Genomic DNA, 15,205 nt, shown 5'->3' with positions numbered 1-15,205 from the left:
CCCTGGCCAGTATTATATAAAACACCGCTTATGAATGGATGGAGACAGGATAATAAAAAGGTTAAAAAATCAGGCCCTTACCAAATTCAATGAAACAGTATGGTCTGACAGCAGTATTTGTCTTCATCATGTTATAAGTAGTAATGAACTCCTTCTGAAGCTCATCCAGGAAAGAGAAGGCGAGAACATTTGGGTAATTTTCAGTGCACAGCATCATGTAGCTCACTCCCAGAGAGCTAATAAAACTACAGTGTAAAAAAACATTGGTTTTAAAATTTCAAATTAAATCAAGGTAATTTGTTGCTTCACAAGACTGGTTCTATATACCATAAACTATTGCTACAGTGGCAATGAAGGTATTAGCATTTATTATGTATTCCAGCAAAAAAATAAAATAAAGCAACCAAAATATAATACTATTTTAAGTTGTGGTTTAAAAACAGCAGACAAAAATAATAGAATGTGCTACAGAAGGAGACACACTGTGGTTTTAACATTTCAGTTACTTATCACTTAGGGTAGAAAGCAGGGCAAAGGATATATAAATACATAAGCATTATAGATTCTAAGATCTCTAACCCTTCACAAAGCTAGTAGAAATTAATATATTTGAGTCAAGAACTATTTAAGAGATCCTAATGAAAGTTATCGACATTATTCCCAGAAGGATGCCCAAACAACACAGAACTTTGCACACAATTTCAGAGAAGTCACTGATCTCATGAAGTTGTCACTGACCCCAAGAATCAAATCCTTTACACAATAATGAATTATGAATCATTGGGGGTGGAATTTATTAGTTCATAACAACAACAAATACATAAAAGGGAGAAAAAGGAAAATTCTTGCTTATAGCACAATGCTGAACACTGACTAGTAAATAAGGAGGTACTGCTATCATTGGGAAAACTACCATTTTACAACCAACATAGTAAAAATTTAGATCAGGCATATACAATCATGTACATCTAAGAGGAAATTTTGATGAGCATCAGTACAGTTGAATGGTTTAAAAAAGTCTTCCAGTAGAATATTTATTAGTTCTAAAAGGAAAATATTACATTGTAGAAACTAGACAACATATTGACAAAGTATTCTAACATAACTGATGAGGGGCAGGTGGGCATGAGCACCTCCAAACGTGAAATCCTAAGAAACATCATCTATATAGTATTTTGAGAATGCATAATCTAAATCTAATCATAAACAACAGAATGACCAACATTCTATTTTTTAAAGGATGAAGTATATTCTTTAAAAATCTCAAATGTTGTAAAAAAGATAAAACTTACAAAAATGTTCACAATCAAAGGAGTCTAAAAACTATGAAAACTAAATGTCTAGTCTGCATCCTATGCCAAAGAGAGGGTAAAATGCCATAAAGGACATTTCTGGGGTCAATTGAAAAATTGGAAAGCAAGTAGATTAAAGTATGTTATCAATATTAATTTTACTACAGCTAATTAATAAATGTAGTTAAAAATATCCCTAATTTAAAAAAATACACATTGAAATTGTTAAGAAGAAAGGGTCATGGTATTTGTAAGTTTCTCTCAAATGGTTCAAAAAAGAACAAATGAGATAGATAAAAAAGGTACATAAAATGCTAACAAAAGATGAATCTGGAAATGGGTATTATTTGTATTTTTTATTCATTATTATTTTCTTACTCATATTACTTTTCTGTAAGACTGAAATTATTTCAAAATAAATTAAAATTTTTTAAAGTTCTACTTTAAGCATTGAAACATTTAAATTAAGCATGTAAATTTATTAATATATTAATAAATATATATTATATATTAATAAACTATATTCTAGAATATAGTTTATACCATCCCCTCATATGAATAAGCAAAACACAAATTAAACCTTTTTAATGAGACACTTAAATATCCTTTTATAGTACTGTCAACACAACTACTCTCAATCAGGGATGGTAAACATAGCAAGCAGGCTGTCACTCCATACTTGTCTGCCATGCACTGCCCATCTATGACATATCTTCACTGCCAATCCTGATCCTGGAGCACTGGAGCACCTACACACACTTTCTTTCTAATAATGAAGGTGCATAATTTATTATCTTTAAATTTAATCTCTGAAGCAAATATGTTCACAATTCAAATTTTAAAGGAATCATAATGAAAGGGAACACTAAATTAAAATATTTTACCCCTTTCTTTGCTCAGAGATACCCAGCTCTCCTTCTCTCAGGCAATCCATGATTATTAACTTCTTATATATCTTTCTACTGAGAGGTATTGCATATTCAAGTAAATAACTGCCTTTGCACATGTGTGTGTGAGAACACTTTTTAATAAAAGATCACCCCAGGCATTCAAATGATGTAAGAGTAGACAGGTGAGTTAGCACATGCCTGTAATCCCAGTGGTTCAGGAGGATGAGACAGGAGGATCACAAGTTCAAAGCCAGCTTCAGTAAAGAGGCCCTAAGCAACTTAGCAAGACTCTGTCTCAAAATAAAAAGGGATAGGAATGCTCAATGGTTAACCACTGGGTTCAATCCCTGTATCAAAAAAGAAAATGATGTAAGAGTAGCACTTGGGCTGGGGATGTGGCTCAAGCGGTAGCGCGCTAACCTGGCATGCGCGGGGCGCTGGGTTCAATCCTCAGCACCACATAAAATAAAAATAAAGATGTTGTGTCCACCAAAAACTGAAAAATAAATATTAAAAAAAATTCTCTCTCTTTCTCTCTCTCTCTCTCTCTCTCTAAAAAAGAGTAGCACTTATTGTTTAATTATCTATTATTAATGATGTGGTATACAGCAGTGATAAAATTATTCTAATCTTATGCTTCTAGAGTTATCTGGAATTCCTTTCTGAAGTTCCACTTAATACAATCATTTTTTCAATGTTTTTCAAAATACAAATTGTGGACCATTAATAGGTCAAATACAAGTTGCAACCCATTAGTATGTCACAAAATTAGTTTAGTAAGTGACATTTTCTAATTTATTTTCTTTAAAAAATGAAATAGGATTTAATAGAAAATATTTTAATACTATTTCATGAAACTTCTATTCAAGTTTACTATATGTATATATATGATAGTCACAAATTCAGCTGCATCTCTTCCCAAAGATCACAATCAAAAAATTTAGTCACAAACTTTAATATTTAAATCAAAGGCCAAAATACAGGTTTCCAAAGTGATTTTTTCCTCCCCCAAAATCTTCATTGTCATTATCAAAATTCTTTGACATGTCATTAGACTTCAAATATATACCACAATAAATTGAATACCTTGAACACAATTGGTGATTGCTTCTTATACACTCAGAACTACCAAACGGCTAACTAGAAATTATAGTGTTATCCTCAGGAATATGACTGAAATTTTGGTAACCCACTTTTCCAAATTGATAAAGAGTGAGCCACAGCAGTACCTGAAAGTTTATTTTGCTCATGCTAAATTTAACTAGAGAATTGTACATGAAATAAAGGAAATCCTGCTTTTCTGATTGTTAGCATTTACAGGAAGTCTTTATTTTACTATAATTGCATGATACTCTCTGAAAAAGCTATAAAGTGTTTTACATTATTATGGCTTTTCATAGTAAATTCAGCCTTTTAATGCTTTCTTTGAAATAAAAAGAATGTTTCCAAAGTATATACTGGCTCAACTGATTTGCACTCGTAATAAGTAAAACAAAGCAAATAACTAAAAAAAAAAAAAAAAAAAAAACGAAAAAACCTGCTTTTCAAAGGTTACTGTAACAAATTTTACTTTTTTGTTGTTGTTGTTGTTGTTCAATATTGGGAATTGAACCCAGGTATGCTCTACCACTGACCTACATCCCCAGCCCTTTTGATTTTTTATATTGAGGCAGGGTCTCACTAAGTAACCCAGGCTGGTCTTGAACTTGTGATTCTCCTACCTCTACCTCTGAGTTGCTGGATTATAGGCATATGCCCCTGCACCCATCTGAGGACTACTTTTGAAGTAGTCTGAAGTCATTACAGACACTGCCACTCCAGCCAGGAACTCTGCATTCTGCACTTGTGATGCTCCCAATCCCATCTCCACTAGCCTTAAATTCTGACCTGGTTAACTCCAACCCATCCCTTACTTTCTTTCTTTCTTTTTAATATCTTTGTTTTTATTTGTTTATTTTTATGTGGTGCTGAGGATGAACCTAGGACCTCACATCTGTGAGGCAAGCGCTCTTCCACTGAACTACAACTCCAGCCCCTTATCCCTTACTTTCAAAAGTCCTCAGAGCACAAAATCTAAACTGATTCTGCCCTGATGGTTACAGCACTGTAGCTATTATTCTTTGTGAACTAGCCCAAGCAATAATTGTATATGTATGTGTTTTTTGTTGCAATGTCTCTCTCAATCATAAATATGCTCCATGAAAGCAGGATGATTTCTGTATTGTTCACCATTGTGTTCTTAGCACCTCGAATATTCTGTGTCTAGAATAAATAAGTGCTCAGTAAATGAGTGAATTAAAGAGTGCAAAAAACGACATCATTTACTTATTTACCCACTAATTACTTGAATATATCAAGCATAGATAACAATCCTGTGGTATTTACACAAAGCCGAAGCTCAATAAATACTAGAATAATTGACAGAAGAGAGTACTATTTTACCTGCTCTTCTGGTCACTGTTCCCCAGAAGGTTTCAGGGTCCAGGTCAGTGACTCTTCAACATATCCTAAGCAAGGAGAATTCTCAGGGGCCATGGAGATTTACTCACCTCTGCAGTGAGTACTCCCAGATGGCTTCACAGTTCTAGCAGACCTCTCTTTTCTCCCTTTATCACTGTTACTAGTATGTGTATGTGTATACTGCACATGTGCACATGCTTGTAAGTACACACACACACACACACACACACACACATCCCTCTTTTCTCCAACTTGAGTATAATTTTTTATATTGCCATCCTTTTATTCCTAATTTATTCTAATTTCTTAAAAAAATTTTAATCCCCTTATACTTATGGGCTTTTCCGTGGCCAAGAAATTTATCCAATCTCATAACATCTTACATTGGCACTTACATTGCTTCTTTATATTCTTCCAGGACCAAGTGCATCCTGAACAAGTGGGACTGGTACAAGTCCAACCTCTAGACAGGGGTTTACTCCTCCTAATTACTTTGTTAAACAGGTAATTCTATCAAATGTTTAAGTTATATCACAAATGATTCCTAAAGTCCAACAAAAATAATAAATGGTTTTAGACATTAAACTTTTCTGATAACTAATTTCATATACAAACTGTCAAAGAAATTTTAACAACACCAATCAAACATTGACATTACATTACACCAAATTAATACTTAGTAAAAACAATGATTTTTCTCTCAACAGATCACAGAACATCTAGCACAGGTCTAGCATTCTACTTTAAATCTTTGCTGTCAAAGACAAGCTTCCTACCTGCCAGGAAGCTGTAATGCAACTACTAAGGACTTGAAACAATGATAGAAAATAAGAAAAAAAATGCATTTTACAGCATGCCCAATGACAAAATATATAGCAAACTATTTGTAAATTGACAGTAATAATTCATATTTTCATCATATATGACATACAATTTTCATTCTACAATTGTACCATTACACATAGAAAAATCTGTTCATCCTTTGTGGCCACATTTGCCCACTGAATAGTTTTCCTGGGTGCACATTCTCCAGTAGGATGTGAAATCTTTAATCTACTGTTAAAATTCTAAGAAAATTATTTCTTCCACACTGAATTCCACTAAAATAAAATGTTTATAAACTTTTAAATATTAAGTTAAAAGGGTTGATATTAAGAAAGTAAGTATGTCATATGGTTTTTATTACCACCAAAAATGTTCAACAGGAAATAAGTAGAAAACAATAATTCTGTTATTTGTCAGTGGGACGATAAGGAGATAAGAACCAGAAAGAGAGCTCAGTAACACTGGCTTTGTTCAGCACTAAATCAGAAGCTCTAAATTTCTCTCACTTATTCCTTTTATATGCCCAACTTTCAATTACCCTCTAATAATGACCAGCATATCATGTACAAAAGTGTCCCATGAATAAAAAAATCCATTTAAACCTCATTAAATACAAAAAAGCATTAATATGCAATATGCCAGGTTACAGCAACTTCTAACAGAATGCTAAAGGAAAAGGTGAGATAGTTTTAAGGAGCTAAAGGTGATTACACCAGAGACTTGGATAAAAAACAGACTAAGCAAATTTTGCCTTTGACACCTTTCATTTCCTTTCCTGTAGAATTAATCTATCCCCTGGTTCACCCTTTCCCACTACCCTAACACCACCACACCCCAGGAAAGATTCTAACTTTTTTAGATAATTGATCACAAACAACCATTATATCACCAAAGTTTACTGCACCAAGATCTCTCTTCCCCACAGAAACTGTATTGAAAGAGTAATTAGGTTCTTGGGCAAGTTCACAAGAGCCTATTTAACACATATGGTGCTGAAAAGCTATGTGTTTTGTCATAATAAATAGTAAAAGAATATTGAGACAAATTAGGAAAGTATGATACACGGGTTCTCTCCTTGCCCCAAATGGCTTGGTAGCCACTGGAGGTTTGCATTCCCCTCTCACAACCTCTCTCCCTGCCAAAGTTCTAGTCTCCAACAAGGTAATGTTGTCCCACCAAATTTAGGCTTAATGTATATTCTACTCCTCATTATTTCTCAAAATAAATAAATATATAAATAGGAGAGGATATTTCACTTATTTCTTTTACCTGGTTAATTTCTTTCTTCACAATAATTGAAAATAATTAGAATTAGGAATGCTCACTGTCAAGAAAGGGGTTAAAGGTAAAGGGCAGCAACTCCTTTTTTTTTTTAAATCAAATATGTGATTCCTGCAGTTCAGATATACAATTTATTAGATTTATACTTCAAAGGAATTTCTTTATATCCCTAAGTCTCATCTACTTTATCTATAAAATAGAACTATCATGACTAAATACCTAGCATCCCTTTGGGGAATTTCCCCCAGCCCCACCACCTATTCTACATAGCTTTAGAAAATCTACCCATCAAAGGGCTGAGTGTGACCAACTAAAGAGTACTTCATCCCCTCGAATCACAATAATTAGTCCAAAACTGGGCCATGACAACAAGCAAAGCCAAATTGAAGTTCTGTTCTTGAAACATGGAGGGAATAGTTTTTTGGTGGGACAGAAGTAAACCTGGAATTAACTGTGCAAGTGTTTTCCTGTCTGTGAATACCTATCTGAAAAAACAAGAGACTGTGGAAATGAAAGATTGCTGATTGGAACATTTGATAAATGCCACCCCAATCTTTCACAATACATTTTTTTCTTTTGGCTCACTGCATTTTTATTTTTAATGGCCTAAAAAAACCAGATACTGCTTAATATTTAACAATGGAGAAATGCGCAAATAAACAATGGAGAAATTAGTAGAAAAATCATTGCACAGCTTTTATAAGTTTTTAATTTAAAAGTAAAATAACTGTATAAAACTGTATCAAGAACAATCTCTGCTATTTAAAAAACTCATCAGAGAAAAAAACTGGAAGGAAATATGCTAAGACAGTAATGATGTTTGAGTGTGGGATTATGAGTGATTTACTTTCTTTTAACTTTCTTGTATGTATACAACCAGAATAGTTAACTTGTATCACCTTGAGGAGTCTTTCTCCTTTGCCTAAATATGTATTCCATCAAAATTGAGGGGAGAATAAAGCAAAAATACTGAACACAATACTTTTTTTTTCTTTTAAGCTTAAATGAATTGTACATCTGCCCCCAGCAATGAGAAAGAGCTCTATTTATTAGCCATTCACAGAACCGTTGCAAAGCTTAATGATCATTGCAGATACTTAATAATTTGGTTATTGTTGAAGTTGTTACTTCTGTAATCAGAAAGTATCATCAAAGGGTAAAAGGAAAGCCCTGCTAGAGACTAAACTAAAAGACAAATAGGCTTAAAATAGCATTTTTGGCTGGAGGTGGCAGTTTGGGGACAAATAAAAAGTGACCTCTCGGGCAAGGAGAGAATCTAGGTGGTTCACAGCCATTATCAGACTTCAAGTGAACAGGCAATGAAAGAATTAACAAATTGTATTTCTTGCACTAAAATTCACAATAAGGTATGACTGACCTCCCAAATGGTATTTGTCTTTTCATAAAATCAATGTCTTTATGTTAAAAGACATCTCAAAATGTACAACTATCATTTTCAAACCCCCAAAAATCAATCACAAAATTTTAAGATCTCAGATGACACAACTTAATTTTCACATGTTTACCATTAATGCATTAGCCATTGTTTTTTAAGTAATGAAATAAATTTGTTCATTAAATATTTATTACAACTTCAGGAAAGTAGTCTTCAACCTATGAAACAGATGATTTTAAAATTTCTTATAAACAGAATTGTAATATTGCCAAGGAATGTGAAAAGAAATCACAAAAATGGATATCCCTACACTCCACTCAACTCTGCCCAATCAACAAGATTTCTTCAAAGCTGAAACCTTTTGGAGAAAATGAAGACTTAATTCCATGACACTTTGAACACTGTCAAACTCCCAAAACAACCATCCCTCATTTAGTAGCTATGACAGCTATGACACCATGCAAGACACTGTGCCAGCAAAAGCCATGCTCCAGGGATTGTGTGCCACTTGCTGAAATGAAGTGCCCAGCCACTATGCTCAGATGAAATACATCATTTTCCCAACACACAAGAGAAGAAAATTAAAAGAATTTTTTTAAATGTTACTAATTTCCTATTTTCTCTCTCTCAAAATTCTGGTCTTTTTCTGTCATGACAACTTGACTCTAATGTGAGGTATCATCTGATTTAGCATATAAATATACATTTAGTTACTATGGTGCCTCAATTTCTATAGAAATTTGAAAACCATGATGCTAAAAGATGAGGAATTAAAAACAGTATAGGCCATGACAGGTCAATTTCCTCAATGAGCTACAACCCAGTTAGAGCAAATAATGAATTTAAATTTTTTTTAAAAATTTTTTAGTTGTAGATGGAAACAATACCTTACTTCATTTTTATGTGGTGCTAAGGATTGAACCCAGTCCTTCACACATGCTAGACAAGCACTCTACCACTGAGCTACAACTCGAGCCCTGAATTTAAATTTTTAAAACAAAATTTAACAAATGACAAAAAAAAAAAAAAAAAACATAGTTCTACATGAACCTGTGAAGGGAATGAGATCATAAGAGAAATGTAACACTAGTAATGAGGAAGAAGGTGATTCAGAAGAAATAGGCTATAAACTAGGCTTGGGAGGAAAGAGAAGCAATTACTGGGACCAAGAGAGACCCAGATACAGCCTGTGGTAGTTTTAGGCTGTGCTACAATGTTGCTACTATAGATCCCATGAGTCTTAACTGGCAAACTCCTGGTAGTTAGTTGCTCTGAGAATTTTAAAAGTCAGGTAACAAATAAATTGCCAGTTTTATATATTTCAGACTAAATTCACTGTCATATACTGTGAAAATCTCAATAAAAACCATCCAAGACTCTTATCAATGATAGAAAATATATGAAATCCAGAGTCTTATCAGCAACTAGTTCCTTGTGAGGAACTTGTTTTCCAATCCTTTCTGAAAGCTTGGCTATAAAAACAACATACACAGAGGTTTTTCTGTGCATGGTTGTAAAAAGTTATGCAATCTATTCTTTTAGATATCTCGGAACTATATTCTTGGATCAGTTCAGATTAGACGTCTGCCGATTTATCCCACTCCTAAACTCTCTCAAAAAAACTTCTTCATGCACCATACCATCTGCTTATACTAGGAAGATATAAAAATCATTAAAAGCTCAGTAATATGGCTACTGGATGACATAATGACTACTATTTTGTATAACTTTAGAACATGATTATTGCCTGGAACAAGTTTTTCTAAACTAATCAAACCTTAATTTCTCTTGCAACCACTTTAACTTCATTAAAATGACAACCACTAGGCAAGTGATTCTAATGAAACAAATTGAAGTCTTACTTAATGTTATAATGTCCAGTTTTCAGTGTACATCTATCAGGAAGTTGAGCAAGTTTCCTTGAGAGCATTTTAAAATACTTTCTGCACTCCTGCATTCCTGTGCTTTGTTCATAATCAGTAGAAGCAGAAAGTGGCAGTCCATCTCTGACACGAATGACAGAGGCAGATAAAATCACAGACATTTCAACCGACAGAGAAGACCTAAAACAAAATGAACAACCTGGGTTAGATAAAAATTAGAGTCAGCTGATAAACATATGCAAAAGCATTTAACTCACTAGTAATCAAAGAATACTAATTAGGACTAGGGATGTGGTAGAACACTTGCCTAGCATGTGTGAGGTCCTGGATTCAATTCCCAGCACTGCAAAAAGAAAAAAAAAATACTAATTAAAACAATGATATATAATACTTTACTTAACAAATTAGTTTTTAAAAAATTAATCATTAATCATTGCTTCGATCTGGCATTCTCATATAAATATACAGGTGAAAGTAAAAACTGGCATAAATATCATTCTCAAAATAATTTGGCAATGTTTGACAAGGGTTTTAAAGCATTTATACCCTTGGCCTCAATAAATTTAACTATATAATCTATCCTGAGGAAAATAATTAGAAATCCAGATAAAATTTTAAACAGAAAGACATTCTTCCACTCAAATAACTGAAAACAACTTAAAATTTTACAACAGTATAATGGTTAAGTAAATTATAGTATACCCATATAGCAAATATAGTCTAGTAACTAAAAGTTACTGCTGTGAACAAAGGTTTACTAATGTACTAAAATGCTGATATATTAAATAAAGAAAAAAAGCAGGATAAAAAGTGCATATTTTTTTTTACAAAGATAAAAAGAAGGAAAAGGGAGGGGGAAATGGAGAGGAATAGGAAAGATGCCAAAATTAGAATAACACTAATGTCCAAGAAAGAGTATTATGGGGATTTGTTCTATAATTTCCTACATATTCATAAAATCCTACAAGGGACATATATTACCTTCATAATCAGAAAATAATTTTTATTTAACATAAATCCTAAAGCTTAAGGAATACTGGTTTTCATGTTCTCAATCCTTTTTACCAAAAAGTAAATCCTAATAGTCTCTTTTCTTAGATTCTGGTCATGCTTTACAAAAACAGATAAAGCATTTTACAGATCTGAGTCTGAAAGAAACTGGGTAAATAGTCAAACTTTGATAAAACACATTGTAGTTCTCAAACTTTAGCTTGTGTAAGAAGTTGGAAGTCTAGTTATATAGATTACTAGGCCCACCCCAAAAAAATTCTGATCACTGACTGTGGGTGGGTTTGGGAATCTTCAATTTTAACTAATTCCCAAGGTAATTACTATTCTTGTTAAGAGCCATACTTTGAAAATTGCTGAATTATATTTAACATATGCTTGGGAAGTATCATCACATGCCTCATTTAATCTATCAATCAAACTATCCATTCCTAGGCTGTCCTGCTTAAATTTCATTTTGGCAAAAGAAAAATAAATTCCTGATTTTTTAAAGACAAAAACTCAATTTAAACCTGCTCGTTCTTTTCTTCCACCTTTATTTATTTGTTTAGCCTTTCTATGTTAGCTATATCTTTCTTAATTAGACTCAGAAGAAGAAAATTGCACCAAAATCTAAAGCCATTGCATGTCTAACATTGTTAATTAAAAAAAATTAATGAATTAAAACATGTCTACCACCTGAGATTAAGTGATAACTTCTCTGTCAAGCCATCAGAGTGCTTCTTTACTAGCAGTAGAGGCTAGTGATAAAAAGTCAAAAACGTGATCTGTCTCAGAGACTAAACTAATATCTACCTTTCCACTTCAGTTAGGTCAATATTATCCCATTCCAAAAATGAAAAAACAGCAACACATCAAAAACTGAACAGAAACCAATTGGTATAGTTTAGAAATCAGGAATTGACAGTTTTCATTGCTGTAGGAAATCCAAATCTGATTGCCCCATCCACAGTGGCAACTGATCTGACAATAAGAATTAACCCAATAAAGCTAATGCATTAAATTGACTACTTTCTTTTCTCTTTTCATGAGAAAAGGGGAGAAATCTCTAGGTATTAATATGTCATTACCCTTTAATGTTATTCTCCTATAATAACTTATAAGGAAAAAAAACAGAAATAAATAAAACCTAACTTTTTACTACAGTAAAATCTTCAAACTAAAGCCCCAGTGTTTCATATAAAAATCAGCATTTTTTTCCAGTTTTTTTTTCTCCTAAAAGCAGTATCAAGAGAAAGCTAGGCCAGGTAAGCCAGGTATGATGGCACATGCCTTTAATCCTAGTCACTGGGAGGCAGAGGCAAGAGAATGGAAAGTTTGAGGCTAGCCTCAGAAACTTAGAGAGGCCATAAGCAATTTAATAAGACCATGTACCCTTTATCAAAATAAAAAAATAAAAAGAACTGAGAATGTAACCCAGAGAGAGAGAGAGACAAGAGAGATGCGATCCCTGAAGATTTGAATGATCTATATAATAAATGCAGCTTTTAAAATATTATTTATTAAGCCACAATTGTAACCTGTAGTCTAAGTGTAAGGAAGGAGGAAAAATAACTTATCTTTTATACCTGACCTTTCTAGAGCCTTAACAGAAGTATTAGGAGATTAATACATTACCAACTTTCATATAGTCTTCAAAGTTACTTTTTTTTTTCTTAATGACTTGGAAGACAGAAAGATATGATTCATTCCTAAAACATATACTGAGAAAACTTGTTCTTAGAGTATCTACTGTATGCTAAGGATTATGCCACACATTTGGAATACATCATCCCTACCATCAAGAAACATCCTCCAAATAGAGAAATTCAGATAAAAAGAAGAAATACAACACAGGCTTTACTGACCACCAGTTTATTAAATGGAAATTTTTAGTTAAACTTGCATTTCAGATATTTCTAATACACATTGTGGGTTGGTAACTTAAAACAGTACATAGTAGTTATATTCCCGCCAAAATCCTTAAAAGGTTGTTAGAGGACCATTTTCATTTATCAGTAAAATAAGATTATTCCTAAGGAAAAACCAAATAAATCTTTTTCCCAGAGTAATGTGATCTAGAATCCAGAACAGCTGAATTTAAGGAAACTGAGATCATGCTGGGAACAATGGCTCATGCCTGTGATCCCAGCAAATAGGGAGGCTGAGGCAGGAGGATCACAAGATGAAGGCCACCTCAGCAACTTAGTGAGTCCCTCTCTGAAAATAAAAAATAAAAGAGGCTGGGTTTATAGCTCAGTGGTAAAGTGCTCCTGGGTTCCATTCACAGTAGAAAAAAAGACAGAGAAAGAAAAAAAGAAAAAGAAAAGAAGAAACTGAGCTGTCCAATGAACAATGCCAGGCTTAACTAATTTGTACAGACTCCAATTACCTTAGGATAAGCAGCAGTGTCTCCTCTATTAACTCAACAAACATAACCCCCCTTTTTTCCCTTTGTATTCTTACTGTAGTTTATTTTAAAACAAACAAAACCAAAAGTCCAATGTTATTTGAACTATGCTAGTAGTAAAAGGAGTCTGTTTATATCAAGGCCAAGCTAGGATTAGAGTCCGGGGAGGGTCATGGTTGATAAAACTAATGAAGAACCAATGGAACTAAGAAAAGCAAAAGGTTACAATAGGGCTGAGGTTGTAGCTCAGTGGTAGAGCGCTCGCCTAGTATGTGGAAAGCACTAGGTTCAATCCTCAGCACCACATAAAAATAAAGGTATTGTGTGCATCTAAAACAAAAAAAAAAAAAAAATTTTTTAAAAAAACAATAAAACCAGTGATGTTTTAAAAAAAAGGTTATAACAATTGCATGGGAAGCTTTGAGAGAAGTTTTTATATTTTAGCAAGGCCACAAATAAATTGTTAAGCCGCTGGTCCATTTTTCCTCACACTTAACAAAGAAAAATATTACATCTGCCTTTAGATCCCCAAAAATTCATATACTATCCGAGTACTCAACCATATTTCCTTTTCTTTCCCTAACAGCAACTACTGGAAGGAAAAGTCCAAATTAGACTCTATGTAGATGTGTAAAGGCTGGGAAAAATAAACTCCCACAATGCCAAATGACTAAATGGTTTGCAACCATCCCAAGAAAACAAGATACTGACTCCTCTCCTTCAGCTTATGAGGTAATGATTATAAGCTCAAGGTATCAGGAAGGCATTGCTCAAAAAGCATCAAACATGAGTAGTTTGGGGTTTTGTTTTTTTGTTTTCTAGTACTAAGGCTCAAATCCAGGGATACCACTGAGTTACACCCTAAACCCTCACTGCCTCTTTAAAGATAAAAAACATTTTATACAAAAGTCATTCATACTTTTAGTTCATCATTTACCAAACTTTCATCACCTAAGCACCACTTTCAGGATATTTACCTTATCTGTATCCCACCTGTACTAATACTATATTTACTAAATATTAGTCTTTCAACTGAATTTTGCCCCATATTTTTAAACAATAACATCTGTGAAATCAGTTTTGAGTCATCAGGTTTTTCTCCCTATTTTAATTAAGAAGAAATGTTTTTGTTTCATTTAAATATGGGTGTATAAAAACTTTGGAAGAGGGGCTGGGGATGTGGCTCAAGCGGTAGCGCGCTCGCCTGGCATGCGTGCGGCCCGGGTTCGATCCTCAGCACCACATACCAACAAAGATGTTGTGTCCGCCGAGAACTAAAAAATATTTAAAAAAAAATTCTCTCTCTCTCTCTCTCTCTCTCTCTCTCTCTCTCTCTCTCTCTCTCTCTCTCTCTCTCTCCTCTCTCACTCTCTCTTTAAAAAAAAAAAAAAAAAAAACTTTGGAAGAATTATTTTTTTGAATGTCCATCTGCTTATCCAATTATCTTATGTATGTGATGGTACCAAAGTTTGAGAAACACTAACATGGTAGACATTAATTTATTAAAAGTACTAGCTGAGTCAAGCATGGTGGCACACACCTATTATTGCAACAGATCAGGAGGCTGGGGTGGGAGACTGCAGGTTTGAAGCCAGCCTCAGCAACTTAGACTGTAAGCAACCTAGTGAGACCCGATCTCAAAACTAAAAAAAATAAAAAAGAACTGGGCATGTGGCTCTGTGGTTAAGGGCCCTTGAGTTCAATCCCTGGTAACAAAAATAGTACTATCTGAGGTCTGTGTACTTAAGGAGTTTAATGTGGGGATTGGCTATGTAACTGTG

General features: G+C 33.6%; 1 protein-coding gene across 4 annotated transcripts in view; it reads right to left on the bottom strand.

Annotated features, from left to right (window-relative positions):
* Nucleotides 1-10,204, bottom strand: part of SEC22A (SEC22 homolog A, vesicle trafficking protein) — a 78,913-nt gene extending 68,709 nt beyond the window's left edge. For all 4 annotated transcript variants that reach the window (XM_081301052.1, XM_081301050.1, XM_081301051.1 and 1 more), the window contains exons 1-2: nt 10,007-10,204; nt 82-245 (exon numbers count right to left, since the gene is read on the bottom strand). In XM_081301052.1, the coding sequence (XP_081157178.1) occupies nt 82-245; nt 10,007-10,188 (346 nt within the window). In that variant the 5' untranslated portion in view covers nt 10,189-10,204. The remainder of the gene's footprint in view (nt 1-81; nt 246-10,006) is intronic.
* Between the last annotated feature and the right edge of the window lie 5,001 nt (nt 10,205-15,205).

The sequence above is a fragment of the Spermophilus citellus genome (assembly GCF_964194105.1).
Source record: "Spermophilus citellus genome assembly, chromosome: 7".
Classification (NCBI taxonomy): Eukaryota; Metazoa; Chordata; class Mammalia; order Rodentia; family Sciuridae; genus Spermophilus; species Spermophilus citellus.
The sequence above is the reverse complement of the archived record's forward strand: the minus strand, read 5'-3'. Positions and strand labels throughout refer to the sequence as shown.